This window comes from Leucoraja erinacea, chromosome 22 (genome assembly GCF_028641065.1).
Source record: "Leucoraja erinacea ecotype New England chromosome 22, Leri_hhj_1, whole genome shotgun sequence".
Taxonomy (NCBI): Eukaryota; Metazoa; Chordata; class Chondrichthyes; order Rajiformes; family Rajidae; genus Leucoraja; species Leucoraja erinaceus.
Window position 1 is genome coordinate 7,247,061 of NC_073398.1, and position 27,800 is coordinate 7,274,860.

The window sequence follows — 27,800 nt, forward strand, 5'->3', positions numbered from 1 at the left end:
CCAGTATATTTCCACTGAGCACCGTAAAAGAATGGCTTGTATTTCTAAAAATAATGTTGTTTAAAGTCATAGTCACACCGCACGGTAACAGGCCCTTTGGTCCAACTTACCCATAGCAACCAAGGTGCCCCATCGATCATAGCCCCACCTGCCTGCGTTTGGCCCATATCCCTCCAAAATGTCCTATCCATGTATCTGTCCAAATGTCTTTGAATGTTGTAATAGTACCTGCTTCAACCACCTCCTCTGGTGACATTTTGAGACTATTTTTAAGGGTGCTCACAACTGTCATATATGAAATGCAACACTTCCGTTTGTGCACCACAAGCTCTCACGATGATGATATAGTGATTAGATAATATGTTGGGGATGTTGGTTCATGGGCAAGTATAGGTCAAGACACAGGAGAGGTCCCCAATTAATCCATTGGATCTTTGGAGGAAAGCAAAACACAAAGTGCTGGAGGAACTCAGCATCTGTATGGAGGGAGCTTCAGAAAAGAGATGAGAAGGAAGTTCTTCAGCCAGAGGGTGGTGAATCTGTGGAAACGAACAAATATTTGGGAATAACAATTAAAAACTAAACCTTAAACTGAAAACAAGTTGAACTGCGCACAACACGTTGCACAAGTCAAACTTTCATCAGCGGGTAATACGATGATGATTATGTTGTCATTTTATGTCACTCCAGAAATTCAATCTGCCAATTTTTTCAAGTGAGACAAACTTTATATGTCTGACCTTGACCGATCCACATGTTTTGAATCTTCACTGGGGACATTAGTAGGCCGAGAGAATAGATGTGGAGAGAATGTTGCCACTTACAGGAGAGTCTAGGACCAGACGGCACAGTCTCAGAATAAAAGGACATCTTTAGAATGGAAATGAGGTATTTCTTTAGTCAGAGGGTGGTGAATCTGTGGCATTCATTGCAACGGATGGCGGTGGAGGCCAAGTCATTGGGTATTTCTAAGACAGAGATTGACAGGTATTTGATTAGTAAGGGTATCAAAGGTTACAGGGAGAAGGCAGGAGAATGGGAAAGATTGATCATCCATGATTGAATGGCAGAGTAGATTTGATGGACCGAATAGCCTACTTCTGCTCCTATGACATGAACTTATGGAGGGAAGGGACAGGTTGGGACCATGCAAATGCTGCCTGACCCGCTGAGTTCCTCCAGCACTTTGTGTTCGATCAGCATTTTCACTTCCTTGCAGCTCCAATTAGGGGGTAGCATCTTGGTTTAGCGTTTTTTCATAAGTTCATAAGTGATCGGAGCAGAATTAGGGCATTTATCCCATCAGGTCTACTCCGCCATTCAATGCATAAAGCTGCCAGAGGGCTGCGGCCCATGCTCGTCCCCCACAGTCGAACGCAAGGTCTGGCGGATCACGGCCTGCAGCGGGGAGATGGCCAAGCTGGCTCCTGCTCGTGGGACCTGGCGGACCGTGGCCTGCAGGGGAGTTGCCGAGCTGATCCCTGCTCGTCACCCAAAGATCAGACACCTGGAAGATGACGGATGTGATGGGCACGGAGAGGCCGGTGGGAGAGGAGAGGGAACCGGGGTCTGGCCCACCGCACCCTCGAGGTCAGCTGCGGGAGGTGACCCCAGGGCACAATGGGGAGAGATGTTAGTTCGCTGGTCGACCCACACGACCAAGGATGGAAACTGCTGGAGGCCAGTTATAGCTTGTGGTTTGCCTGGATCGGGCACCGCTCATAACAACTAGAGCGCAGACTCAACTTTGAAAATGGGATCAAAACATGGCACCTCATGCATACAGGATCAGTAGATTATTTCTGTATACTTTGCTAATCTGGGATGTGCTTAGCATGGCAATACTTTATTAAATAATTTCACTGTGCTTAGCACATATGACAATAAAAGCACTATTAACCATTATTTTGGGGACCAATATTATAGTTATTAATTTAGTGAATTTAATTAAATATATATATTATTGGTGTGCATTGCATTTACTGGCCTGTCAAGCTGCTACATGTAAGAAGTGTATTGTTCTGTTGTCAGAGCATATGGCAATTAAACACTCGTGATTCTTGTTGATGTGTTAAAAAAACGAAAGCAAAGTGCTGGAGTAACTCAGCAGATCATGCGGCATCTCTGGAGAACATGGATAGGTGACGGTTTTGTGTTGAGACCCTTCTTCAGAGTCTCACTGCAACCTTCTCTGTGATTTCTGCTGTAAACAGCATTGGCTGATCCTTATGTAGGAAGGAACTGCAGATGCTGGTCTATACCGAAGATAGATACAAAGTGCTGCAGTAATTCAGCGGGTCAGGCAGCATCTCTGGAGAAAAGGAATAGGTGACGTTTCAGACTAAGTTGGAAATAACTCAGACTCGACTAGGGTGGGAAAAAGTCTTCAGACTGAAGTCTGAAGAAAGGTTCCGATCTGAAACATCACCTATTCGTTTTCTCCAGAGATGCTGCTTGACCAACTGAGTTACTCCACAATTTGTGTCATTCTGCAGTTCCTTGTTTCCACATGATGGTTCCAGGACAACTCCTACAGTGCTCACTGCTGCCCTCTCCTGGTGAAAAGACTTGAAATCCCTTTAATCAGTCATTATATTTTCAAATTATTTCACCTACAAAATTGCAGTAAATGGGCATCTTAAAGGAATGGGGTCTGTCTTTGTGACGCCCGGTTTCTCGTGGAATCTGTGTGACATTCTCCGTTCCTGTCCCATTCCTGCCCTCTCTTCGGTATACAATGACAATATTATTACATTTCTAGCTTCCCCTCCAAACTAAAAAACATCCTCAACCTTGCCCGAGACTTTTCAAAATTTCAAAACTAAACTTTGTTCTGAATAAAGTATTTGACAAAAACTATGCAAAAATTCCCTACACATTCTCAGTGTCTATACATTCGATTGTTTCGTACTCAGTAGTTTTCACACCTATCTTTTTCAGTTTAATTTAAGAGATACATTTAGAGATGTAGGATAGGGTTAATGAGCGAGGATCATTGGACGGTGTGGACTCGGTGGACCGAAGGGCTTGTTTCGGACAAAACAGTCAGTCAGTTCCTTCCACCGAGACCGCACTGACCAGATGTTGGGGAAGTCCAGAACAAGGGGTCACAGTTTAAGAATAAGGGGGAAATCTTTTAGGACCGAGATGAGAAAAACATTTTTCACACAGAGAGTGGTGAATCTCTGGAATTCTCTGCCACATAAGGTAGTTGAGGCCAGTTCATTGGCAATATTTAAGAGGGAGTTAGATGTAGCCCTTGTGGCTAAAGGTATCAGGGGGTATGGAGAGAAGGCAGGTACGGGATACTGAGTTGGATGATCAGCCATGATCATATTGAATGGCGGTGCAGGCTCGAAGGGCCAAATGGCCTACTCCTGCACCTATTCTTCTATGTTTCTACCCACTGCCGGCCCACAGTTTCCTCGGCCACTTCCATGCCGTGCCTGCCACCGCCACCCCCGACCTGCACTCCGGCCACCCGCGGGCCGCGACCATTGACTTTGCCGGTCCTCGCCTGGATTCACGGATTCCAGGCCCAGTTCCATATTGAGTGTCCGAAGGGTCTCGACCTGATACGTCACTATCTCTAGAGATGCTGCCTGACCTGCTGTTACTCCAGCTCTTTGTGTATTAACCAGCATCTGTAATTCCTTGTTTCTACTACTTATACAATGATAATGCCTTACTCGATTCTAGCGAACAATTGGCAATAACTGACACCATTCTCTCCCCACTCCTCCCACCCCAGAGTCAATTATATTAAGGGGGTTATTATACCCTCCCTACACAGTAGAGGCGATTTATAGGCCAATTAACCTACAAACCCACACGTCTTTGAGATGTGGGAGGAAACTGAAGCACCCAGAGGAAACCTACACGGTCACAAGGAGAACATGCAAACTCCACGCAGACAGCACCCGAGGTCAGGCTCCAGCAGCTGCTCCACTGTGTCAAACTATGTTTTCCCATTTTTATTTGGAAAAGTTTCCTTCTATTGAGCCACACAATCATGAGATGGATGCCAAGTTAGAACAAATAATTATCTAGAACTACTGGCAGAAGAAAATACATGTTTTAGTCACACTCTATTGGGTGTAGGTATCTACAATGAGTACATTTTAATAATTCCCCTCAAAAAAATACGACAGCAAACTATCATCTAGCTAAAAGAATAGTTCTGTGGATGATTTAATACCAATGAAACACCAGCATTTATTTCTAAGAAGCAATTTATTAAAAAAAGTGCAGGGGTGGAGAAAGTCATTAGATGGGTGACTTTTGGAAGATACAACATAATGCAATGATCACCTGTGTGGCAGCCCCTTGCCAGGCTTTGTCCCAACTCCATCTCTCTTATCTCACTCTCTAGATGGGTCAAGAATGTCACCCATCCATTTGCTCTACAGAATGCTGCCTGACCCCTTGAGCTCCTCCAGCACTTAGTGCTTTACTTAATAAAGAACTCCTTAGAAGCCTTCACGCAACACCATGCAGTCTTTAGTAACCACAAGGGATGGCAGATACAGCTTGACCAGAGTACGTCAGGCCAAATTACATGGCCTACCTTAATAAGACACAGTAAAGTCAAAATAATCAAAGTCAATGTCTTAGTCAAAATAATCTTCAATGTCAATGCGTGGGTCAAGCAAGTTCTCGCCATATGCAGAAAGGTCCATTTGATTTAGAATGAGGTTTTCAAAGGTCTCTTCCAAGTTGGTTTCACCGATAAGCACAGCTCCCTTCATCCTTCCATTCTGCATCACAAGCTTCAGGTACTCCTGGCCTCTGGTACATCGCAGCAGCAGCTCATGATCTGTCCCCAGACCCTGGGCATTGTACTTCCCCAGCAACACCACCTGCCAGGTAAGGGAGGAATTCATGGTCAATCCGTTAATGAGCGGAGTTACTGCAGCATTGTGGGTCATTTAACTTTAAACGTCACGGGCCATTTCACCTGGTGCACAAAGCCGGAACTTTGGAAGCAGAGCACAGACATAACAGTGGTGGGTCTCATCAGTGACAACAATGAGTCGGCATACAGGATGGAGGTGGAGCTGCTTGCGGAGTGGTGCAGATCTCACAATCTCACCCTCAACGTGGAAAAGACAAAGGAAATGGTGATCGATTTCAGGAGGGCTGGAAAACACCATCACACTCCGCTGCATATTGATGGAGCTGCTGTGGAGAGGGTCACCAGTGTGAAGTTCTTGGGACTTCACCTGGCGGATGGCCTGACCTCTACGACCAACGCCACAGCAGCGATCAAAAGAGCTCAGCAGCGGCTCCACCCTCTCCGGAGACTAAAGAAAGCATGTCTTCCTACTGTTTATCGAAGGACCTTCTACAGGGGCACCATCGAGAGAATATTAACCTACAGCATCACTTCCTGGTTTGGGAGCTGCAAGGCTTACGAGCAAAACCAACTTAACAGGATAGTGAAGACAGCCAGCAGGATCATTGGTGCTCCACTCCCTTTCCTGTTGGAGATCTATCAGAAGCGGAGCATCCGCAGAGCCATCTCCATTATCAAGGACCCCTATCATCCATCACACCACATCTTCTCCATTCTGTCCATCTGGAAGGAGGTATAGGAGCATCAGCTGCAAAACCAGCGGGATGTTACACAGCTTCTTTCCACAGGCAATAAGACTAGTTAACGGACTGTGTCCCCTCCCCATATATCATACACCTACATATCTAACCACGCCCATATTTTGACAGCTAGGCACCTGTCAAAGCAAAGCCACTGTTCGGTCTGAATGTCTGTTTTTTATTTCAATTTTTAGGCCTATTTTAGATATGGTAATTTTAATTTTTAAAAGCTATATGTATTTATTCTGTTTTTAATTAACCGCACTGATGGGAACTGATTGAGAAACAATGTTTTCGTTTCATCTGTGTATGTAAGTACTCAGTTAAAATGACATTAAAGTAAATACTGAAAACTGAATATTCCACCATGCAGCTCAGAGTTTAGGTTGATAGATTGAAAGATATAGCATGGAACAGGCCCTTCAGCCCAAGGAGCCCAAGCTAAACATTGATCACCCCTTCACACAGTTTCCATCCTACACACTGAGGGGCAGTTTACAGAAGCCAATTAACATACAAGTCATTGGAATGTGTGAGGAAACCGCTATACCCGTTGAAAACCCATATGGTCACAAGGAGAACGTACTAACTCAGTACAGACAGCACCCGTAGTCAGCATCGAACCTGGGTCTACGGCACTGTAAGGCAGCAACTCTACTGCTGCGCCACCGTGCCATCCCTTCCTTCAAAATTGTGCAAAAAAAACGTAACTTTAGAAATAGGACATGGAGAATTTTTCACTGATGTTTACGCAGCGACTCAGAGTTTATGTTGATTGAGAGATTGAGGATGGAAACAAGCCTTTCGGCCCACTAAGTCCACGCTGACCATCGATCACCCATTCACACTAGTTCCATGTTATGCCACTTTCTTATCCACTTCCTGCACACTAGGGGGAAATTTACAGAAAGCCAATTAACCTACAAACCCGCACATCCTTGGGATGTGGGAGGAAACCAGAGCAGCCGGAGAAAACCCACGTGGTCACAGAGGAAAAGTAGAAACTCCACATAGTCTCCATCCGAGGTCAGGATCGAACACGAGTCACGGGCATTGTGAGGCAGCAGCTTTAGACTTTGGAGAGACAGTGTGGAAACAGGCCCTTCGGCCCACCAAGTCTGCACTGATCAGCAATCACCCTCATATACTAGCACTATCCTACTCACTACGGACAATTCACATAAGCCAATTAATGTACAAACCTGTTAAGTCTTTGGAATATGAAACTAGAGCGCCCAGTGGAAACTCACGGGGAAAACGTACAAACTCCATGCAGACAGCACCAGTAGTCAGGATTGAATGGTGGCCGATTGGGAAAGGGGGAGATGCAGCGAGACCTGGGGATGTCATGGTACACCAGTCATTGAAGGTAGGCATGCAGGTGCAGCAGGCAGTAAAGAAAGCGAATGGTATGTTAGCTTTCATTGCAAAAGGATTTGAGTATAGGAGCAGGGAGGTTCTACTGCAGTTGTACAGGGTCTTGGTGAGACCACACCTGGAGTATTGCGTACAGTTTTGGTCTCCAAATCTGAGGAAGGACATTATTGCCATAGAGGGAGTGCAGAGACGGTTTACCAGACTGATTCCTGGGATGTCAGGACTGTCTTATGAAGAAAGACTGGATAAACTTGGTTTATACTCTCTAGAATTTAGAAGATTGAGAGGGGATCTTATAGAAACTTACAATATTCTTAAGGGGTTGGACAGGCTAGATGCAGGAAGATTGTTCCCGATGTTAGGGAAGTCCAGGACAAGGGGTCACAGCTTAAGGATAAGGGGGAAATCCTTTAAAATCGAGATGAGAAGAACTTTTTTCACACAGAGAGTGGTGAATCTCTGGAACTCTCTGCCACAGAGGGTAGTTGAGGCCAGTTCATTGACTATATTTAAGAAGGAGTTAGATGTGGCCCTTGTGGCTAAGGGGATCAAGGGGTATGGAGAGAAGGCAGGTACGGGATACTGAGTTGGATCATCAGCCATGATCATATTGAATGGCGGTGCAGGCTCGAAGGGCCGAATGGCCTACTCCTGCACCTAATTTCTATGTTTCTATGTCTCTGGCGCTGTGAGGCAGCAACTCTACCAGCTGCGTCACTGTGCTGCCTTTTAAAAAAAGCTGGCTTAGTTTGCCTTGAAGTTCCACTCATTTTGTTATAACTCCTCTCAAACTTACCTTATAATTGAAGAACTTGGTGACGTGAGCAAAGGATTCAAAGCAGAAGTCCAACTCGATTGATTCCCCCGACACCTCTGCTGCGATACACTTTGCTGCATAATATCCCATCTGCCTGGCTTGAGTCCACAGTCGCATCTGTTTCAGTTGTGCAAATGAAAGAAAAATGCAATCATTGGGCGAAGTGCATTTCTGAAGTTAATGGAAAAGGTCTCGTGACAGATGGCGCGTCCAGTACCTGATGCCAAAGTGCTCGCGGCTCCCAAGCGACCGTGCACACGTCACCAGCAGCAAAAACATCAGGGACAGAGGTATGCATCTGTTCATCCACGTTCAGGCCACCATCTTCTGCCACATCAAACTATGGGAAGGAGACAAGCATCGGGATTACTTTTTATCAAATAATAGAGCTGTACTGTATCAATGCTTTGATCAGAATAGTTCATTCTCTTCATTTCAAACCCGTTATTTCTTTAGAACTACGCATGTTTATAGACCAGAAGATGAGCATAGGTTGACTCTTCACTGCTTCCATTAATTCCATCCTTGATCCCATGTTAGTCTACAAGGATCCATTCTTTATCTTACAACTTATAACCTAAGGGGATGAACATCGACTTCTTCAACTTTAACTCCATGTCATTTTTTTTTTCACTTCTTATTCCCTCCCTGATCGCAGTGCAAACCAATTCTCCCGGTTTCTCCGACTATTCCATCCTCTTCCTAACCCCACCCACACCCAAAGATTCTAAGGGAAGGAAAAGGCGACCGTGGCTGACAAGTGAAGTCAAGGACAGTACAAATCTAAACAAGAAGACGCATAACATAGCAAAGATGAGCTGGGAAGCCAGAGGATTGGGAAAGTTTTAAAGAACAGCAGAAGGTAGCTAAAAAGACAATACAGGGAGAAAAGATGAAGTACGAAGGTAAGCTATCCTAGAATATAAAGGAGGATACTAAAAGCTTATTTAGGTATGTGAAGAGGAAAAGATTAGTTAAGACAAATGTGGGCCCCTTGAAGACAGAAACAGGTGAATTTATTATGGGGAACAAGGAAATGGCAGACGAGGAACAGGTACTGTACTTTGGTTCTGTCTTCAGTAAGGAAGACAATCTCCCAGAGGTACTAGGGGACAAAAGATCTAGGGTGACAGAGGAACTGAAAGAAATTCACATTCGTGAATTTCTAGCGGAATCAAGGGATATGGAGAGAAGGCAGGAATGGGGTACTGATTGTGGATGATCAGCCATGATCACATTGAACGGCAGTGCTGGCTCAAAGGGCCAAATGGCCTACTGCACCTATTTTCTATGTTTCACACCCACCTTTCTCTCACTCTCGCTTTATATTTCACTCCTCTATTTATCAACACCCTTTTGCCTCTTTTTCCTCTACTAGTCCCCTTTCGTTTCCGTTTCATTGCCTGCCTTTGTCTACCTATATGCCAATCAAAAAAACCCTCCTCACTTGTATCCACCTATCACTTGCCAGGCTGTCTCTCCCCCCCCCCCCAGCTTTCTTCCCCCTACTTCTTTAGGGTGGCACAGTGGTAGACTTAGAGAAACAGCGTGCAAACAGGCTCTTCAGCCCACCGAGTCCACACTGACGATCACCCCGTACATTAGCACTATCCTGCACACTCAGGACAATTTACAATTTGTTACAGAAGCCAATTAACTTACAAACCTGTACGTCTTTGGAGTGTGGGACGAAACTGGAGCACCCGGAGAAAACCCACACGGTCACAGGGAGAACGTACAAACTCCGTACAGACAACACCTGTAGTCAACATCAAACCCGGGTGTCTGGCTTGTAAGGCAGCAGCTCTACCACTGTGCTTCTGTGCCGCCCACAGTGCCCAGAGACCTGGATGTGGTTCTAATCACGAGCGTTTGTACGTTCTCCCTGTGACACGTGGGTTTTCTCCGGCTGCTCCGGTTTCCTCACTTCCCAAAGACGTGCGCGTCTTTCCTCCCACACTCCAGACGTACAGATTTGTAGATGAATTGGCTTCTGTAAATTGTAAATAGTCCCTAGTGTGTAGTATAGGGCTAGTGAGCGGGGTGATCGCTGGTTGGTGCGGACTCGGTGGGCCGAATGGCCCGTTTCCATGCTGCATTTCTAAAGTAAAAATTAGAGTACAATCAGTATGAAGAAGATACCCGGCCCAAAAGATCACCTATCCAGAGATGCTGCCTGACCTACGAGGCTGCTCCAGCACTTTGTATCATTGTTTCTACACCAGCATCTTTTATCACTTTTCCCTTGAAAGATTTTTAATGTCTCCACAAAATTTATAAAACACAATTGATAGTGTAGCCCCGTGAAAGAGTGGTGAATTATCCCTGTCCTGAGTTCCTCCAGCGCTGTGTTTATCTTGAAAGAACTTCACAATTTATATATTTACAGGTGAAGTTTATGGTAGCTCTGTTCCGAATAACCACTAGGTGGCGTGTCTTGTCATTTACACCATTTTGCAATTGCTTAAACCACTATATTTGAATTGAATACATTTTATTAGCCAAATATGTATACATACAAGGAATTTGCCTTGGTGCTTTGCTCGCAAGTAATAACACGATATATACTAGACAATTAAAAATAAAACATTATAATTTAAACATGTGAAGAATGAAATAAAATACCAGAGTAAAAGGAGGCTACAGATTTCTGGCTGTTGAGTAGATCTACTGGAGAAGGTGAGGACAGACTCTATAATGGCCATATGGAATTGGACCATCATTGCCTGTGGCAGATTGTGCTTCCTCAGCTGCCGCTGGAAGTACATCCTCTGTTGTGCCTTTTTGACTGTGGAGTTCGATGGTAGCCCCCCAATTAAGGACCCTGGAAATGATTGTTCCTCAACTTCTCAGAGTTCCTTTGTTTGGCAGCTCCGATTCATCTTCTCAGCTTGTAGTTTGCCTGCCTGTAGAGGTCTGCATCCCGGCTCCTATAGGCCTCATCTTTACACTGGGGGGGGGGGGGGGGGGGGGGGGGGGGGGGGGGGGGGGGGGGGGGGGGGGGGGGGGGGGGTGGGGGGGGGGGGGGGGGGGGGGGGTTGGGGATGGATGTAAACTCCAGCGAGAATAAAAGAGGTAAATTCCCTCGGAGAACAAAAGGGTTTGCAATTTATTAAAAAGATTCCAGGTTAGGAGAACAGACATTAGACAGTACCGTGATGTCACTGCACCAGCCCTGGTTAGTATAGAAGTATATTTCACCGCCTCTTGATTTTCCTGCTGCCTCCGCTTCACGTTCCGCTCTATGTAGTTAAGAGCCAGCCAGTTGCAGTGTATTGTCCGGGGTCGACTCACACAGCCAGGTCTCGGTGAAGCCCAGGACAGTAGCTCGAGAGAAGTCCTTGTTTGTGTGGCACAGGAGTTGCAGTTCGTCCACTTTGTTGTTGAGAGAACGTAAATTTGTAAGCAATAGGTTCGGGAGTGGTGTGCGTAATCCTCGCTGCCGGAGTCCAGTGAGTGCTCCAGAGCGCTTCCCCCGGGTCCTCCTCCTTCTCAAGACCTTGAACACAGCCACAGCCCCGCCAATGAGTATGTCCAAATAATCCAGTGAGTGAGAGAAATCCCGAACAATGTTTGGAGGTACTGTATATCTGATGTTAATGAGTACCTCTCGTGAAAGTGATCTTTATGGGATTTTTACAGACGACGCAAATGAACAAACACAGACAAAACAGCAAGGAGCAGTACACCGTGGCAGCCATCGTCAGCGCCATCTCTAAAGTCTGTAGCCCCCTTTTGCGCTGTACTAATAGGTCTAAGTGTTGCATTGGTCATTTTGTCTGGAAATACTATTTTGATTCAATGTTTTATTGTACATTTCTCTCCCAGACCCATTCTTTCAACAAACAAAGGAATATCAAGGGCGGCAGTGGCGCATCGGTTATAGCAGCTGCCTCAGTGCCAGAAACACCGGTTCGATCCCAAACTCGGGTGCTATCTGTGTTCTCCCTGTGATCGCATTGGTTTCCTCAGGGTGCTCCGTTTTCCTCCCACATCCCAAAGACGTGCAGGTTCTAATGTGGCCAAGTTCAAAGCTAGGTGTTTAAGAAAGTTGCTAAATGCACAGGAATATTAATGAAGGCTCCCGAACTGCCTCACTACTCCAGCAACCCAGGTTCAATCCTAACCTCTTGCTGTCCCCGTGTTCTTCTTTGGAATATAGGAGGAACCCGGAGCACCCCGAGAAAAGTTACACGGTCACAGGGAGAATGTACAAACTCAGTACAGACAGCACCCTCAGTCAGGGTCGAACTCGGGTCTCTGGCACTGTAAGGCAGCAACTTTACCGCTGCGCCACCGTGCCGCCCCTTTTCTTCACTTCTTTGGCAATAAACCTTCAAAACTGAATCAAGATGCATTTCTGGTATTTAGTTCGGATTTTGAATCCTGTCCTCAAGGGCATGCATGAACTTCCACACAGTACTTACAGGGTTATTTGTGACAAATGGTTCCACGTTTGGTATCACTCCAGTTGCACTCACTATAAAATCAGAGCCATAGATCTTCCCATTTGTTAATTGTACGTACACAGGCCAAGATTCTAAAAGGAATGGAGAAGTAAAATCAACTCTTGCTTGTACACTTGGACATATTGTGAAACCTTTTTTTTCCCCCCCAGAGGATTATACTAGATCACAGATACAGCCACCTCTCCTGTATTGATAACAGCTATTGAAGATTTTTGGAGTCACAGGGAACCACAGATGTTGGGTCTTCAGCAAAGCACGATATGCTGGTGAATTCAATCGATCAGGCAGGGAATGGACTGGCAAGGTTTTGGGTCCCGACAGGAGACATTTGTCTGTCCATTCCCTTTAGATGCTAGCTGACCCGCTGAGTTCCTTCAGCACATTATTTTGCTCCAGATCCTAGGAGTGTTTTCTCTAGTCCTATACATGGTATACGTTGAATTTACTGTATTTAGCGCAATACTTATACAGTTTGTAAAGAGGAAACTTTAGTAACTAGTTGTTTAGTTTAGTTTATTGTATCATGTACCGAGGTACAGTGAAACGTTTTTTGTTGCGTGCTTTCCAGTCAGCGGAAAGACAACACATGATTACAAGCAAGCCGTCCGCAGTGTATTGATATAGGACAAAGGGAATAACGTTTAGTGCAAGATAAAATCCAGTAAAGTCCAATTAACGATAGTTCGAGGGTCTCCAATGAGGTAGATGGAAGGTTAGGAATGCTCTCTAGTTGTTGATAGGATGGTTCAGTTGCCTGATAACAGCTGATACTGTCCCTGAATCTGGAGGTGTGTGTTTTCACACAACTGTACCACTTAACCGATGGGAGAGGGGAGAAGAGGGAGTGACCAGGGTGAGACTTGTCCATGATTATGCTGGTGGCCTTGCCAAGGCAACTTAGAGTGTCGATGGAATCCATAGAAAGGAGATTGGTTTGTTTGATAGTCTGGGCTGCATCCAAAATCCCCAGTAATTTCTTGCAGTTTTGGATGGAGCCGTTCCCAAACCTTGCTGTGATGCATACCAATAAAATGCTTTCTATGGCGCATCTGTAGAAGTGGTGAGAGTTGTGGGGATGTGCCGTACCTCCTAAGCCTTCTAAGGAACTAGAGGTGTTGGTGTGCTTTCTTGGCCATTGCTTCGATATGGCTAGCCCAGGACAGGTTGCTGGTGATATTTAACTCCAGGAACTTGAAGCTTTCAAACATCGCCTCAATGTATATATATACACCAGGGTACGAGTACCGCTCCACTTCCTGTCTTTCTGACATTGAGAGGAAGGTTGTCTTGTCACCAGGTTACGAGGTTCTCAATCTGAATTGGAATGGAAGGTCCATTGGCGAAGGCATCATGTTTTACTGCATTCATCTATGTTACTCCATGAATAAAGCACCTTACTTGTAATTTCTTTTATTGCTATGTTGCATTCATTTGTGCCATTGCTTTTGGCAGGTCAATATGAAATTAGTCTACTTAAATCCAAGTAAAAGTGTTTAATGGAATTGGAAGATCATCAGGATGAAAGTTCGACTGATATTTAATACAGTTATATGGAGAGATGTTCTACTTACACCCTCAACCATCAAGAATGTTTAATTGTCAAAGATAGAAACAAAGTGCTGGAGTAACTCAGCAGGCCAGGCAGCCTCTCTGGAGAACATGGATAGGTGACGTTTCAGCCTGAAGAAGGGTACCGACCTGAAACGTCGTCCATCCATTTTTTCCAGAGATGCTGCCTGACCCGCTGAGTTACTCCAGCACTTTGTGCTTATCTTTGGTATAAACCGGCATCTACAGTTCCTTTTTTATTACATTGGGCTTAATTGTCATATGTATCGACAATGGAACAGTGAAATTCTTACTCTACAAAGAGAGAATTTCCACCGATTTAAAAATATAATAGAGGGATTTTAAACAGTTAAGTCGATAAACCAGCTGATGGCCAACCTCCTGCATCCATGCAAAATTCATCACCAATTTCCATCCTGCACTCAATTTCATTTGGACCATCTCCAACAGTTCCCACCCTTTCTTGGTCTCACCGTATTCATCACAGGAGATAGATTATTGACTAACGTCTATTACAAACCCACTGACTCCCACAACTATCTCAACTACAATTCTTCCCATCCTGCTTCCTGCAAAGACTCTATCCCCTGCTCCCAATTCCTCCGTCTATACCGCATATGTGCCCACGATGAGGTGTTCCATAGCAGGACATCCGAGGTGTCCTCATTTTTTTGGGAACAAGGGTTCCCCTCTTCCATCATAGATGAGGCCTTCACATGTGTCTCCTCAGTACCCCGCAGCTCCTTGCTCCCACTCTCCCTAGTCGCAACAGAGACCAAGTCCCCCTAGTCCTTAACTTTCACCCCATCAGCCGTCACAAACACATCATCTTCTGACATTTTCGCCACCTCAACCGCGATCCCACCACTAGACACATCTTCCCATCTCCACCCCTTTCTGCATTCCGTAGAGACCGTTCCCTCTGCAACTCCCTGGTTAACTCGTCCTTTCCCACCCAAACCACCCTCTCCCCAGGTACCTTCCCCTGCAACCGCAGGAGATGCAACACCTGTCCCTATTCATCCTCTATCCAGGGACCCCGACAGTCCTTTCAGGTTAGGCAGTGGTTCACTTGGCCCTCCTCCAACATCATCTCCTGTATCCGTTGTTCAAGACGTGGACTCTTATACATCGGTGAGACCAAACGTAAACTGGGGCGATCGTTTCGCTGAACACCTTCACTCAGTCCACCTCGACCTACCTGATCTCCCAGTTGCCAAACACTTTAATTCCCCTTCCAATTCCCACACTGCCCTTTCTACCATAGGCCTCCTCCATTGTCAGAGTAAGGCTAAATGCAAATTGGAGGAGCAGCATCTCATATTTCAGTTGGGCAGCTGACAGACCAGTGGTATGATTATTGATTTCTGTAACTACAAGTAACCTCTGCATTCACTCTCTCCATCCTTCCCCCACCCAATCCGTAGCAGCTTCTCGTTCTCACCTAGCAAATAGCTAACAATGGCCTGTGTCCTTTATCATCATTACTTTTTTTGCATATCTTTCCTTCATTCATTCTATATCTCTCTCTCTGTATCACCGTCTATATCTCTAGTTTCCCATTCTCCTTAATCTTGTCTGAAGAAGGGTCCCAACCTAAAACATCATCCGTTCCTTTTTTCCAGAGATACTGCCTGTCTAGCTGAGTTACTCCAACGTTTTGTATCTTCAGTTTAAACTATCACCTGTTGGTTCTGTTCCTTCCTACACAGCTTGATGAAATACCAGATAATCATATCTCTATGTAGCACCATTCTATCAGGCTCGGGGTGCAGTAGCTTCTGACACGAGTTGGAAAAGCATTAGTAACAGTATTGCAATCTTCAGGTCAGATTAATTAATTCTCCACATGACAGTCGGAAATGAAAATTACAGTGGTGCAGCTGGTAGAGTTGCTGCCTCACAGCACCAGGGATTAGGGTTCAATCCTGACCTCGGGTGCTCTCTTTTACGAGTTTGCACGTTCTCCGTGTGTTCCGCAAGGGTTTCCTCCGGGTGCTCCGCTTTTCTCCCACACTGCAAAGACGTGACGGTTTGTACGTTAATTGGCATGTGTAAAATTGCCCCCAAGGTGTAGGGATTGGATGAGAAAATGGGATAACATAGAAATAGTGTGAACGGGCAATGGTTGATCGGCATGGACTCGATGGGCCTGTGTCCATGCTGCGTTGGTAAATTAAACTGAAGTGAATATCTTCAGGACAATATCTTCAGGACAGATGACAATGTTGTGACTATATAAATAGTCATATGTACCAGAAAGATATTGTAGTCTAATCTTTTTTAATTTCTAAAAAAATTGGAGCAGTGAACTCTATAGGTTCTACTAGACCATGGTATTCATAACTAAATTGCTTGAAGGATAGGTGCATAAAATAATCTGTACATTGTCAAATATCACTAAGAGCCACATCACTTCATACCTTCATCAATTCCAGTTTTACTTTCTTCCGCTGCGTGGCCAGGGGATGCCAATGCTACTTTCTGCAATGACACAAACTCTTCCTGTAGCCAAATGTTAGCAATCTCACACTCGTATTCAACGTGAATTCTGTGGGAAATCTGAAAGAGAAGGACTTGCATCAGCCTGAAGAAGAGTCTCATCCGAAAAATATCACCCATCCATGTTCTCCACAGTTACTCCAGCACTTTGACCTTTTTTTGTAAACCAGCATCTGCAGTTGCCTGTATCTCCTTGCATTTATGGTACTTTCAGGATCCCAGCAGATCTCAAAGCATTTTGCAGATGATTAAGTGGGTTTTTTTTTTTCCTTTCAAGTGCCGTCACTATTGTAATGTCAGACACAACTGTGAATTTGCACACAGCACAAGTTTTACAAACTGCAATATGAATATTGGACAGTACAATGAGGACAAGTGATCCATTGTTCTTCTTAAATAAACCATGGGACTTTTACATGTAGAGAAACAGCATGGAAACAGGCCCCTCGACCCACCAAATCCACGGCGTCCATCTATCACCCGTTCACACGAGTTCCATGTTATCCAACTTTTGCATCCACTCCCCACACTAGGGGCAATTTACAGAGGCCAATTAATCTACAAACCCACACGTATTTGGGATGTGGAAGGAAATCGGAGCACCCGGAGGAAACCCACGCGGTCACGGGGAGAATGTGCAAACTCCACACAAACAGTAACCAAGGTCAGGATCGAACATGGATCTCTGGCGCTGTGAGGTAGTGGCTCTACCAGCTGCGCCACTGTGCACTTTGCTGTCTACAAAGATGGACAGGGTTAGTCTGCTCAGATATTGCTGTACTCAGTACAATAGACGAGATACTGCATCGTTTGTGAAAATAAATAAAACACTAAAAGTAACATAGAAGCCATTTTTACTTGTTGTATTCCTTTCAGTTTCATGCCCTCGTGCCAGTCAGGGCCCAACGCACTGCCAAGCGCTTCACTTTCAGCAACATTGTCCTTTTCCCGTTCAGCGCCTGCATTTGAGACAACCATGTTATAAATAAACAGCTCAACACTTGGCACATAAGCCACAGATTTCTTTTTGATTCAAAAGTTATTTTTATAGTCCATTATAGACTTATAGACTACATAGACATATAGTTCAAAAGTCCATTTTTTAAAATTGTACTATTTAAAATTATTTCTAAAGTGTTATACAAGTAACAAAGCTGGAGGGGGAATGAAACACTTAAACCTGGCATTTTGCTTATCCGTTAATGCAAAGTAATGTTGGAATAAATTAGAAAGCACTCATCTTTGAGAGCTAACCCTGGTAAAATGAAAGGTGATTAATCGTGTGAAAAGAACTATATCTGGTTTGGGGTAACTTTATTCCATTAAGGCACTGGGAGCAAATAATCTAAAAGCAGAAATAAGAGTGACTGCAGCTTTAACACTGGCTTATCTGCTCAAAAAATGACACAAAATGCTGGAGTAACTCAGCACCACAAGCAGCATCTCAAAGACAAAAAAAGTGCTGGAATAATACAAGTTACTCCAAAATCATGATGCAACTTTATAGGAGTTTGGTTAGGCCGCATTTGGAGTATTGTGTGCATTTCTGGTCGCCACATTACAGGAAGGACATGAAGGCATCCTACCAACAACTAGAGAGCAGTCCCGAGCTAGTATCTACCTCATTGGAGACCCTTGGACCACCATTAATTGAACTTGACTTGACTTTATCTTGCACTAAACATTATTCCATTTATTATGCATCAGTACACTGTGGAGGGCTCGATTGTGATCGTGTATTGTCTTTCTGCTGACTGGTTAGCATGCAACAAGAGCTTTTCACTCTTCCTCGGTACATGCGACAATAAACTAAAAACTACATAGCTTCCAGGTGGGTGGTGCAAAATTTAAAGGTAATGCACGGGGCAAGATTTTTTTTTTAAACACAGAGGGTGCCAAGGGAGTTGAAGGCAGATAAGATAGTGGCGTTTAAGAGACTTTTGGAAAAGCATATGGATATGCAGGGAATGGAATGTGAATTATGTGCAGGTAGATAAGGGCTGGCCTCATGCTCGGCACAGATACTGAGGCCTGTTCCCGTGCTTTAACTGCTCAATGTTCTTTCATTCACTTTCGGGTGAATCATAAAAGCTGTGAAGTTACCAATTACCTTCTGTCGTGTACTTAGTCCTTTTGCAAGGGGTGGTTACTTCAGGCTTGTCAGCCTTAAGTTGGGGAATCAAAAACTCTGAGGCTCCAGCGTCAAAGAAGGTATTTCCAATTGCTTTGTCTTTTATTGCCCAAATGACTTCGCAACCTTCAATCTCATAGCTAGAAATACAAATGAATAGCGATATTAAAATACAGGATAGCAGGATAGTCGTCGGGTGGAGGGAGGGGGAGGGATGGGGGGGGGGGGGGGGGGGGGGGGGGGGGGGGGAAGAAGAGAGATCAAAAATATTGATACCAAGTACAATGAACACTTTATGAATGGCAACAACAACAAAAATTTTACTAACATTCAAGGATGAGAAAATGTTCAGTCTTGCTTGGTGGCATGGACAGCCCTACTAAGTTAGAACATCGAACAGTACAGCACAGGGCCTTTCAGCCCACAATATTTGTGCCAAACGTGATAGAGACTCAGAATCCTGCAGTGTGGAAACAACCCCTTCGGCCCAACTTGCACATGCTGACCAACATGCCCTATCGACTCTCGTCCCTGCTGCTGGCACTCGGCTCATATCCCTCCAAACCTGTCCTATCCATGTACCTGCCCAATTGTCTCTCAAATGCTATAATAGTACTTGCCTCAACTCATTCCATATGGCCACCACCCTTTGTGAAAAAAAGAGTGGAATTATTTACCCTTATCTCCCGCTATTTCAACACCTAAATCTGTTGCTTTCCTCCTGCAGTCTGATTTCAATCTAAAACAAGCAACAATGCAGAGCTAGCGTCATGAAGAAATATTAGCCTTGGGATGGTGATATTTGCTGGCAGTTTGAAGGGGATAGTGCAGGCCAATTGATTAAACTTAGTACTTTTGGTGGATTCCATTCTCTAATAAGGTTGAAAAATAAAGCACAATTATATCCTTTGGACAATCTTGGCTATGGATAATATTTATAATAATTATGGATGTTCATTGTCGATTAGTCATGCCTTTACTGTTGCCACTGGAAGCTGCCCTCCATCTTACATTATGTTATGTAACAGGGGGGCGCAGTGATGCAACAGGTAGAGCCGCTGCCTCACAGCACCAGAGACCTGGGTTTGATCCTGACCTCCAGGTGCTGTCTTTGTGTAGTTTGCATGTTCTCCGTGATCACGTGGGTTTCCTCCCACATTCCAAAGACGTGCGGGTTTGTAGGTTAATTGGCTTCTGTAAATTGTCCCATGTTTGTATGGAGTGGATGAGAATGCGAGATAACAAGGGTGACCTGCTGATCGAATGCATTTGGTGGGCCGTAAAGCCCATTTTCTTACTGTGTCATTCAATCAACCAAACTAATTCCCCATGTTTATAGTGAGACATTTACAGGGGTGAAATGACTTCTGTCAAACCATTTTGAACTCACGTTCTCATCTCCTAACAGCTCAATCATTTCAAATTGACATAAAATTGGAGTACATTTATTCATCACCTAGATTTAACTGTAATAGACATACTTACACCAATTCCAGTGCTATGCCTCCATTGCCTACAATGATAACTCTTTTTGCTTTAGCCAAACGACTTTGAAATTTCTGCAAAGAAATAGAGAATTCTACATGTACAATCAAATGACAGCAGGTTTTGTTCTTGTAATGTTTTCTGTAACACTATTCAAGCAAATCTATTTTACATTCCTCTTTTCCAGACTAAAGCCAGTCTTAACAGAATCAATAGGGTGGTGAATCTGTGGAATTCTTTGCCACAGAAGGTCGAGGAGGCCAAGTCAATGGATATTTTTAAGGCTGAGAGAGATAGATTCTTGATTAGTATGGATGTCAGAGGTTATGGGGAGAAAGCAGGATAATGGGGTTAGGAGGGAGAGATTGAATGGCGGAGTAGACTTGATGGGCCGAAATGACCCAATTCTGCTCGTATTATTTATGATCATAATATTTTGGACAACTAGCACTTCTTTAATTGACAAGAGAGCGGTAGCTCGAGTTGCCGAACTACAGCCCAACTCGAACGTCCAGGAACAGAGAAGATCACAAAATGTGTGCACTGCCCAGTCCATCAAGGGTACTGACCTCCCCACCATCTAATTGATTGCTTAGAGGCACGGGTCTCCAAAAGGCAGTCAATATCATCAAGGACCCACATCACCCTGGCAACACTCTCATTTCATTCTTGCCATCGAGAAGGCTGAAAACTGTAACGTCCAGATTCAGGAACAACTTCTTCCCAACCATTAGGCCATTGAACACTACAAACTCCAACTAAACTATGAACTGCCTGGGTTGCATTAGGGTCTTTGGGCTTTGTTTATTTTTTGCACTATATTGGGGTTTTTTTAAATTTATTTAACTTTTTTCCCCTCCGTTTGTCTATTATATTATCTGTTGAGTAATGTGCTTACAAATTGTGCTGCTGCTGCCAAAATAATTGCATTTTTTCATTTTGAGATGTATGACAATAATACACTCTTGACATTCCAGGCCCATTCAATGTCAGCACCTAACTATGCTCCCCAGACACTCATGACAGTGTGGCATATTCTGCTCTTACTCCATTTACAAGTTTATAGATAACTTCATTATAGTGGGCTAGAGACGGATACCAAACGGAGACGGAGAGCTTGGTAACAAGGTATCAAGACCCCAACTTCTCCCTCAATGTTGTCAAGACAATGGAACTTGTTATTGAGTTCAGGAAGCTAGGTGATGTTCGTGTCCCAAACAGTATCATGGTATGGTGCTGAAGTGGAAATGGTCAAGAGCTTTCACCAACTATCTGTCCTGGACCGACCACGTTAAAGTTATTTGTAAGAAGGAACTGCAGATGCTGGTTTAAACCAAAGATAGACACAAAAAGCTGAAGTAACTCAGCAGGATAGGCAGCATCTCTGGAGAGAAGGAATGGGTGACGTTTCAGGTCGAGACCCTTTATCCAACTGGTTAAAGTTGTTGTTGGAAATGTTGAAAATTATGAGGAAGAGGATTAGTTTGTAACATGTTTAATCTAAGAGCTTGCACACTGCGGAAAGATGATGGGATAAATGGCTAACATAAGGGAACTTAAGGATGTTAGGGAGGCAATAAATAGACGTCATGGTGGGTGTAACCCACACGGAGGGGTTTGGCCCAATGTGTGCTGAGGTAATGAGTGTGCCGGTTTCAGTAAGGTACGGGAACATCCGGTTTGTTTAAGTGAAAGTACAGGAACAGCATGTTAACTGTCACTCTGAGACCCATTTATTGAACTACTGTGGGATCAATAAAAAATAATATACAGCCTCTGTTATGCCATAAATGTAATAAGAAATAAATTGAACTTTTTGACGATTAAACTGCATTAAAAAAACAGTGCTATGAAATCAATGCATAATATTCATTCTCTGTGTGACTATGAAACTACTTCTGGTGGTTGAAAGATTACTAATTTCAGCTGGAAGGAGTTTTTACTTTCTGCTATAGTGAAGTAAGAAATAGTTAAGCACTCCAATAGTGTGAAAAAGTGCATGAATTACCGTGTTGTTACCATGTTATTTTCCCACTCCCGTTGGGAAGAAAATACACCAGACTCAGGAACGGCTTCATCCCGTTATCAGACATCTGGAAGGTCTTTCCATAAGCCAGGGTACCGTCCAATTCACCTCTACCCCATTGTGAACGTTGGACTTTGTCTGTAGAACTGCTGCACTACAAGGCTCAGAACGAGAACTACATTCTGCACCCTGTGCCTTCTCCTTGTCCCACCTCCAGCATTCCTTCTTCTCCCCTCTCCCATCCTACACAAAATACAGAACCTTGAAAGCTCGCACCGCCAGACGCAGGAACAGCTTCTTCCCCTCTGTCAACAGACTTCTGAACAGTCCTTCCATAAACTAGGGGACGGCCCCAAATCTCCAACCCACCCCATTGCGGACATTGGACATTTTCCTCTGGAACTGTTATGCTACAAAGCTGAGAGCTATGTTCAAACATCCCATCGCCGCTTGAATCCCTGAATGTCTTCCCTTGTGTAATTTATCTCGATACGGCACCAGAACGGGGTTGAGAGGGATAAATAGATCAGCCATGATCTCACTACCCAACAATAGATAGCCAACATTTCCGAAATGCAGTAGTTTGCTTTTAGCTTTCTTCAGTGATTTAAAACAAAATATTTCCATAAGCAACTGCTTGGTTCCCTCATTTTAATTGTGGGACTCCTGAAATTAGCATGACATTAGCCTGGGTTCCGACCCAAACCATCACCTGTCCAACATGCTGCCTCTAGCACTCGGCGTTTGGCATTAGATTAGCATGGACTGCTGTTTAATATTCAAGGTAATTAACTCGTTAGGACTTTATCAGAAGGGTCCCAACCCGAAGAATTATTTATTTGTGTTCTCGAGAGATGATACCCAACCCCCAGCATTTCGTATCTTTTTTTGTACACCAGCATCTGCAGTTCCTTGTATCTACATCTTTATCAAAATTTATTCTGATGTTATTTATTTGTTTTAAATATTTGGGTAAAACAATCGAAAACCAAGCCTTAAAATTAAAACAAGTTGTACTGCATGCAACAGCCTTGCACGTCAAACTTTCTTCAAAGGGTAATGCGATAATGACCATGTTCAGTCATTTCAATTCAGAAATTTAATTTGTCCATTTTTTTCTGAGTGGGACACACGAATATGTCTGACCTCAACAATCCACATATTTTGGAGCCTCACTGTGTAAATGAGTAGACCTAGAGCGAATAGACATGAGGAGAATGTTTCCACTAGTGGGAGCGTATCGGACCAGAGGGCACAGCCTCAGAATAAAAGGACATGTTTAGAATGACGATGAGGAGGAATTTATTTCGCAAGAGCATGGCCAATCCGTGGAATTCATTGCCAGAGATGGTTGTAGTGGCCGTCATTGGTTATTTTTAAAGCGGAAAATGAGTTATTGATCAGTAAGGGCGTCTAAGGGGAGAAGGCAGGAGAACGGAGTTGAGGGGGAGGGGGGGGGAAATAGATCAGCCATGATCAAAAGCCAGAGCAGACTTGATGGGCCAAATGGCCTAATTCCGCTCCTATCTTATGATCAGTACAGATCGTTTGAGGACTGACTACTTGATCAGTTCCATGACAACCATTTGTAAAGATACAGCGTAGAAACATGCCCTTTAGCCCACACCAACCATCGATTACCCATACACTAGTTATACCCTTGGAACAATTTACAGAAGCCAATTTACCAACAAGCCTGCACATCTGCAATATGGGAGGAAACCAAGCACCCAGAGAAAACCCACACGGTCACAGGGAGAACGTACAGACAGTACCCTAGTCAGGGTCGAACCCGGGTCTCTGGCGTTGTGAGGCAGCAACTCTACCACTGAGCCACTGTGTTGTTCCTTGCAATAATTCCTTTCAATAATACTGATTAAATATCTTATGCTTTATGTCATCATCCAAACTCAGTTATAACATCCTTTAGCTTAGTTAGAAACCTTGATAGTCATATAGGCCTTACAGATACAGCATGTAAAAAGGTCCCAATGCCCACTGAGTTCACACAGACCATCAAATACACATTTAAACTAATCCTATTCTAACCCATTTTATTCTCCACACATGAATATACAGGGAATGGAGGGATATGGATTATGTGCAGGCTGAGGAGATTAGTCTAACCTAACATCATGTTTAAACTTAAAAGATTGAGGAGATTATTTTAACAAACAAATTTAACAAACAATATATTAACAAACACTCTCTTGAACTGCTACAGGTGTACGGTAAAGAGTATAGTGACTGGTTGAATCAAGGCCTGGTTCAACAACTCGAACGTTCAGGAATGAAGATTACAGAGACTGCTGGACACTCTCCGGTCCATCATGGGTACCGGCTTTCCCACCACCGAAGGGATCTATGGAAGGCACTGCCTCAAAAAAAGCAGCCAATAGCAAAGACCCTCCCCACCTTGGCCATTCTCTCATTTCACTCTTATCATCGGACAGAAGGTACAGGAATCTGAAAACCGTAACCACTAGGTTCAAGAACAGCTTCTTCCCAAAAACTATCAAGCTCTTGAACACTACACAACACTAATTTCAATTATGAACATCTACGGACTGTCTTTAGTTGCACTAAGGACTTGGGTTTATTAGCACTAGTATTGTGGTTATTAATATTTTGATTTTTTGGGTCAATGTTGAGGAGATGTTTGAGGGGGTCAAGTTAGCGGAGCATTAGATAGGGCACTGCTCCAAACGGCAAGCATGTGGATTGGACTCGGCCTGCAGCGGTGTGGGAGGACATCGACATATCGCCAGGCCAACCCCAGTAAATCCAACCCAGTGCCGCCGACAGATCAACGGGCCCTTATAGCCAAGTTAAAACTCTAACAATTTTTTTACATTTCAGAGTTGAAGAGTACAAGATGGTACCTGACCGGGTGCCTCTTGTGTAAGAACTCAGTGTGGTCCACTGTCTCACACTCTTTTACTTAGTATGATTGTGCCTAAGGTATAGCAGGATTGTGACTGATTGTATGCAAAACATTTCACTGCACTTAGGTACAAGTGACAATAAAGTAACATTGAACCTCACAAGAAAATGTGGAAATTATGACGTTGATAGTTCTGTATTACCTTGGCACTGTCAGTGTCCCGAATTCCTAATACATACGGGTTGTCTTTGACAATCATTTTCGGCCTCCCTCCAGTACATATGCACAGCTTATCATAAATGTACTCTTTGCCGCTTTCTGTGTAAATTGTCTGTAAGTACATTAACAGAATTGTCATAGAAATGGTCAAATACATAATACTCCAAGTACAGCCTCACCATTGTCTTGTACAACTGTAACATACCGTCCCAATTTCTATACTGATGAAGGCCAATGTGCCAAAAGTCTTCTTCACCACCCTTTTTCTACTTTCAGGAAACTATGAATTTGTACTACAACAGCCCCAGGGGCACAGCCATTCACTGCAGGTCCTACCCTGGTTTGAAGTACCTAAACAATGATGCAGTTTTGAATACCCTTTATCGATGCAATCAGCAAGAATCCATATATGTGCTGGAAATGTTGTTATTACATGTAGTTCTGCATCCAGTTGTTGTACTGCAGAATGGATCACATCAATGTTGGGATAGTGTTCTTTCAGCATGTGAGTTGGTCTTTCTTCAACTTCAAATTCTTCCAACGTCTTAGAAATCTTCAAAACAAAAAATGGAAAAATGGCATAATTTCCACCCAAACTGATGATAAATACGTTAAAAAAAAGCAAAAACGTCTAAAATAACTAAGTAACCGAAAGAGTAAAGCTTGGAAAAATCCAATCTTCTTGCTACTACCAATGGGAAGAAAATACAGGAGCCTGAAGAATATGAGCTTCGAGTTCAAGAACAGCTTCTAACCAGCAATCACCACTCTTGAACAAAGCAGCACAGTTGCAAAGCTGGTAGAGCTGCTGTCTCACAGTATAAGAGGCCCACGTTCAATCCTGTCCTCGGATGCTGTCTGTGTGGAGCTTGCACGTTTCCCTTCCCCTCCCCTCTCCCCCCACCGCATGGGTTTCCTCTGGGTGCTCCGGTTTCCTCTTAGCCCCAAAGAAATGTTGTTTTGTAGGTTAATAGGCCCCCTAGAGTGTAGGGAGTGGATGAGAAAGAGGATATCATAGAACTACAGTGAACAGGAGATCATGGATTCGGTGAGCCCAAAGGCCTGTTTCCATGCTGCACCTAAACAAAACGAACCTCAACTGTATCTCAGCAACTATAACCTGCAGTGGACTTTGTTTTGGTCGGATTACATACTTCAGTTTGGCACCATTGTGATCTGGTTATTGAGTATTACTAATTATCAATGTATGACTCTAAGTGTTGCACCTCCCATGGTTGCTTGGGAAAGCACCGCAAGGAATCACATTTTTTCCCGACTCCTAATTACACGCACCTGTTTGAAGTTCATCACTGCTTTAATAAGTGGAGATGCTGTAATCAAAATGATCTCATACTCCGGGAACTGTCCAGCAAGCTATTAAAATGGAAGAGCAGGTCAGAGAAATGCATTTTAAGCGAATAAACAACTGTATATTGGCTTCAACAGCACAGAACATAGAACCGAAAGGAACTACAGATATTAGTTTATACTGAGGTTAGGCACAAAGTGCTGGAGTAACTCCGTGAGTCAGGCAGCATCTCCATAGAGAAAGGATGGGTGACGTTAAGAGTCCCAATGCAAAGTCGCCCATCCTTTTTCTCCAGAGATGCAAATAAACTTGTCTTGACTTGACTTTCTCCAGCACTTTGTGCCTATCTTCGATTGAACAGTACAGCACAGGAACAATGTCTATGTCGAACACGATGACAAAGTTAAACAAATCTAATCTGCCTGCATGTGATCCATATCCCTCCATTCCCTGCATATCCATGTGCCTATCTAAAAGCCACTTAAACGCACTATCTTATCTGCCTCTACCACCACCCCTGGCAACACATTCCAGGCACCCACCACCCACAGAGCAAAAAAATCTGCCCTGCACATTTCTTTTAAACTTTGCCCCTCTCACATTAAAGCTTTGCCCTCGAGTCTTTGATATTTCCACCCTGGGGAAAAAATGTCTAACCCATACCCCTACCATCCCTCCTCTTCTCTCCACTAACACTTCTCTCCTCTCCCAAACCAACTGGTCTTCTCTCTTCCCCACTCCCACATCAGTTCTACCTCCCTACCATGTCAACCCCCCAGCACCTCCTCCACATGCCTTGCCGGCCTCCTCCATAGCACCAGCTCCCATACCCAGCCTCCTCCCTCCTGTCCCCACATATCCCCTGCCCACTCCTGCCTCCTTCCCATACCTCTGCCCCTCCCAATACCCCAGCCCCTTCCCTCCCACTATTCCCTGCCCATCCGCATAAATATACTGCCCACTCCCTTCTGTCCCTACATATTCCCTGCTCCCTTCCCAAATCCCACGACCCTGCACATAACCTCTGCCTCCTTCACATACCCTCTCCATCCCCTGCAACTGCACATGTATATCCCCAGCTCACTCCCTCCCTCCCATATGCCTGCCCCTTCCCAATAGCCGCTCTCCATAACCAATGTCTCCCCACTCCCCATAACCCTCTGCATAAACCCCAGCCCCACCTCATATATCCCCGCCCCCGTGACCACTGCTCCTTGGCCCCTTCCCCCATGACCCCCCTCCCCACCTGCTCGGCGCACGTCACTCCCGCCACGCCGCCGCCCGCCACCATCAGCCGGACCCGCGCCGTCGCCATGGCAGCGCCGAGCCCCCGGTCCCCGCACCGCGCCAGCGCGTCCACCCGGAAACGACGTCACCGACTGTCCCGCCGGAAGTGGAGGGCAGCTGGTGCCTCTGA

General features: G+C 44.5%; 1 protein-coding gene across 2 annotated transcripts; it reads right to left on the bottom strand.

The window, feature by feature from the left end:
• Window positions 1-362: 362 nt before the first annotated feature.
• Window positions 363-27,772, bottom strand: pyroxd1 (pyridine nucleotide-disulphide oxidoreductase domain 1). Of its 2 annotated transcripts, none has more exons than XM_055652870.1 (12): window positions 27,630-27,772; window positions 26,368-26,448; window positions 25,508-25,627; window positions 25,058-25,186; window positions 19,946-20,019; window positions 18,440-18,600; window positions 17,188-17,288; window positions 16,251-16,389; window positions 12,217-12,329; window positions 8,007-8,129; window positions 7,769-7,906; window positions 363-539 (listed from the first exon to the last, which is right to left on the bottom strand). In XM_055652870.1, exons 1-12 carry the CDS (start codon window positions 27,696-27,698, stop codon window positions 378-380), a joined length of 1,410 nt encoding a protein of 469 aa, XP_055508845.1. In that variant the 5' UTR covers window positions 27,699-27,772; the 3' UTR covers window positions 363-377. The 2 variants fall into 2 exon arrangements, with proteins under 2 accessions (XP_055508845.1, XP_055508844.1); XM_055652869.1 differs by lacking the exon at window positions 363-539 and adding an exon at window positions 4,215-4,859.
• Window positions 27,773-27,800: the final 28 nt, after the last annotated feature.

Excerpts from the sequence above, each read along its gene's own strand:
- pyroxd1 (XM_055652869.1), bottom strand. The coding sequence starts at position 27,698 with ATGGCGACGGCGCGGGTCCGGCTGATGGTGGCGGGCGGCGGCGTGGCG. Across the intron at positions 18,601-19,945 it reads GGCATAGCACTGGAATTGGT|CTATGAGATTGAAGGTTGCG; the intron begins GTAAGTATGTCT and ends TTGTATTTCTAG. Across the intron at positions 7,907-8,006 it reads CGCGAGCACTTTGGCATCAG|ATGCGACTGTGGACTCAAGC; the intron begins GTACTGGACGCG and ends CAACTGAAACAG.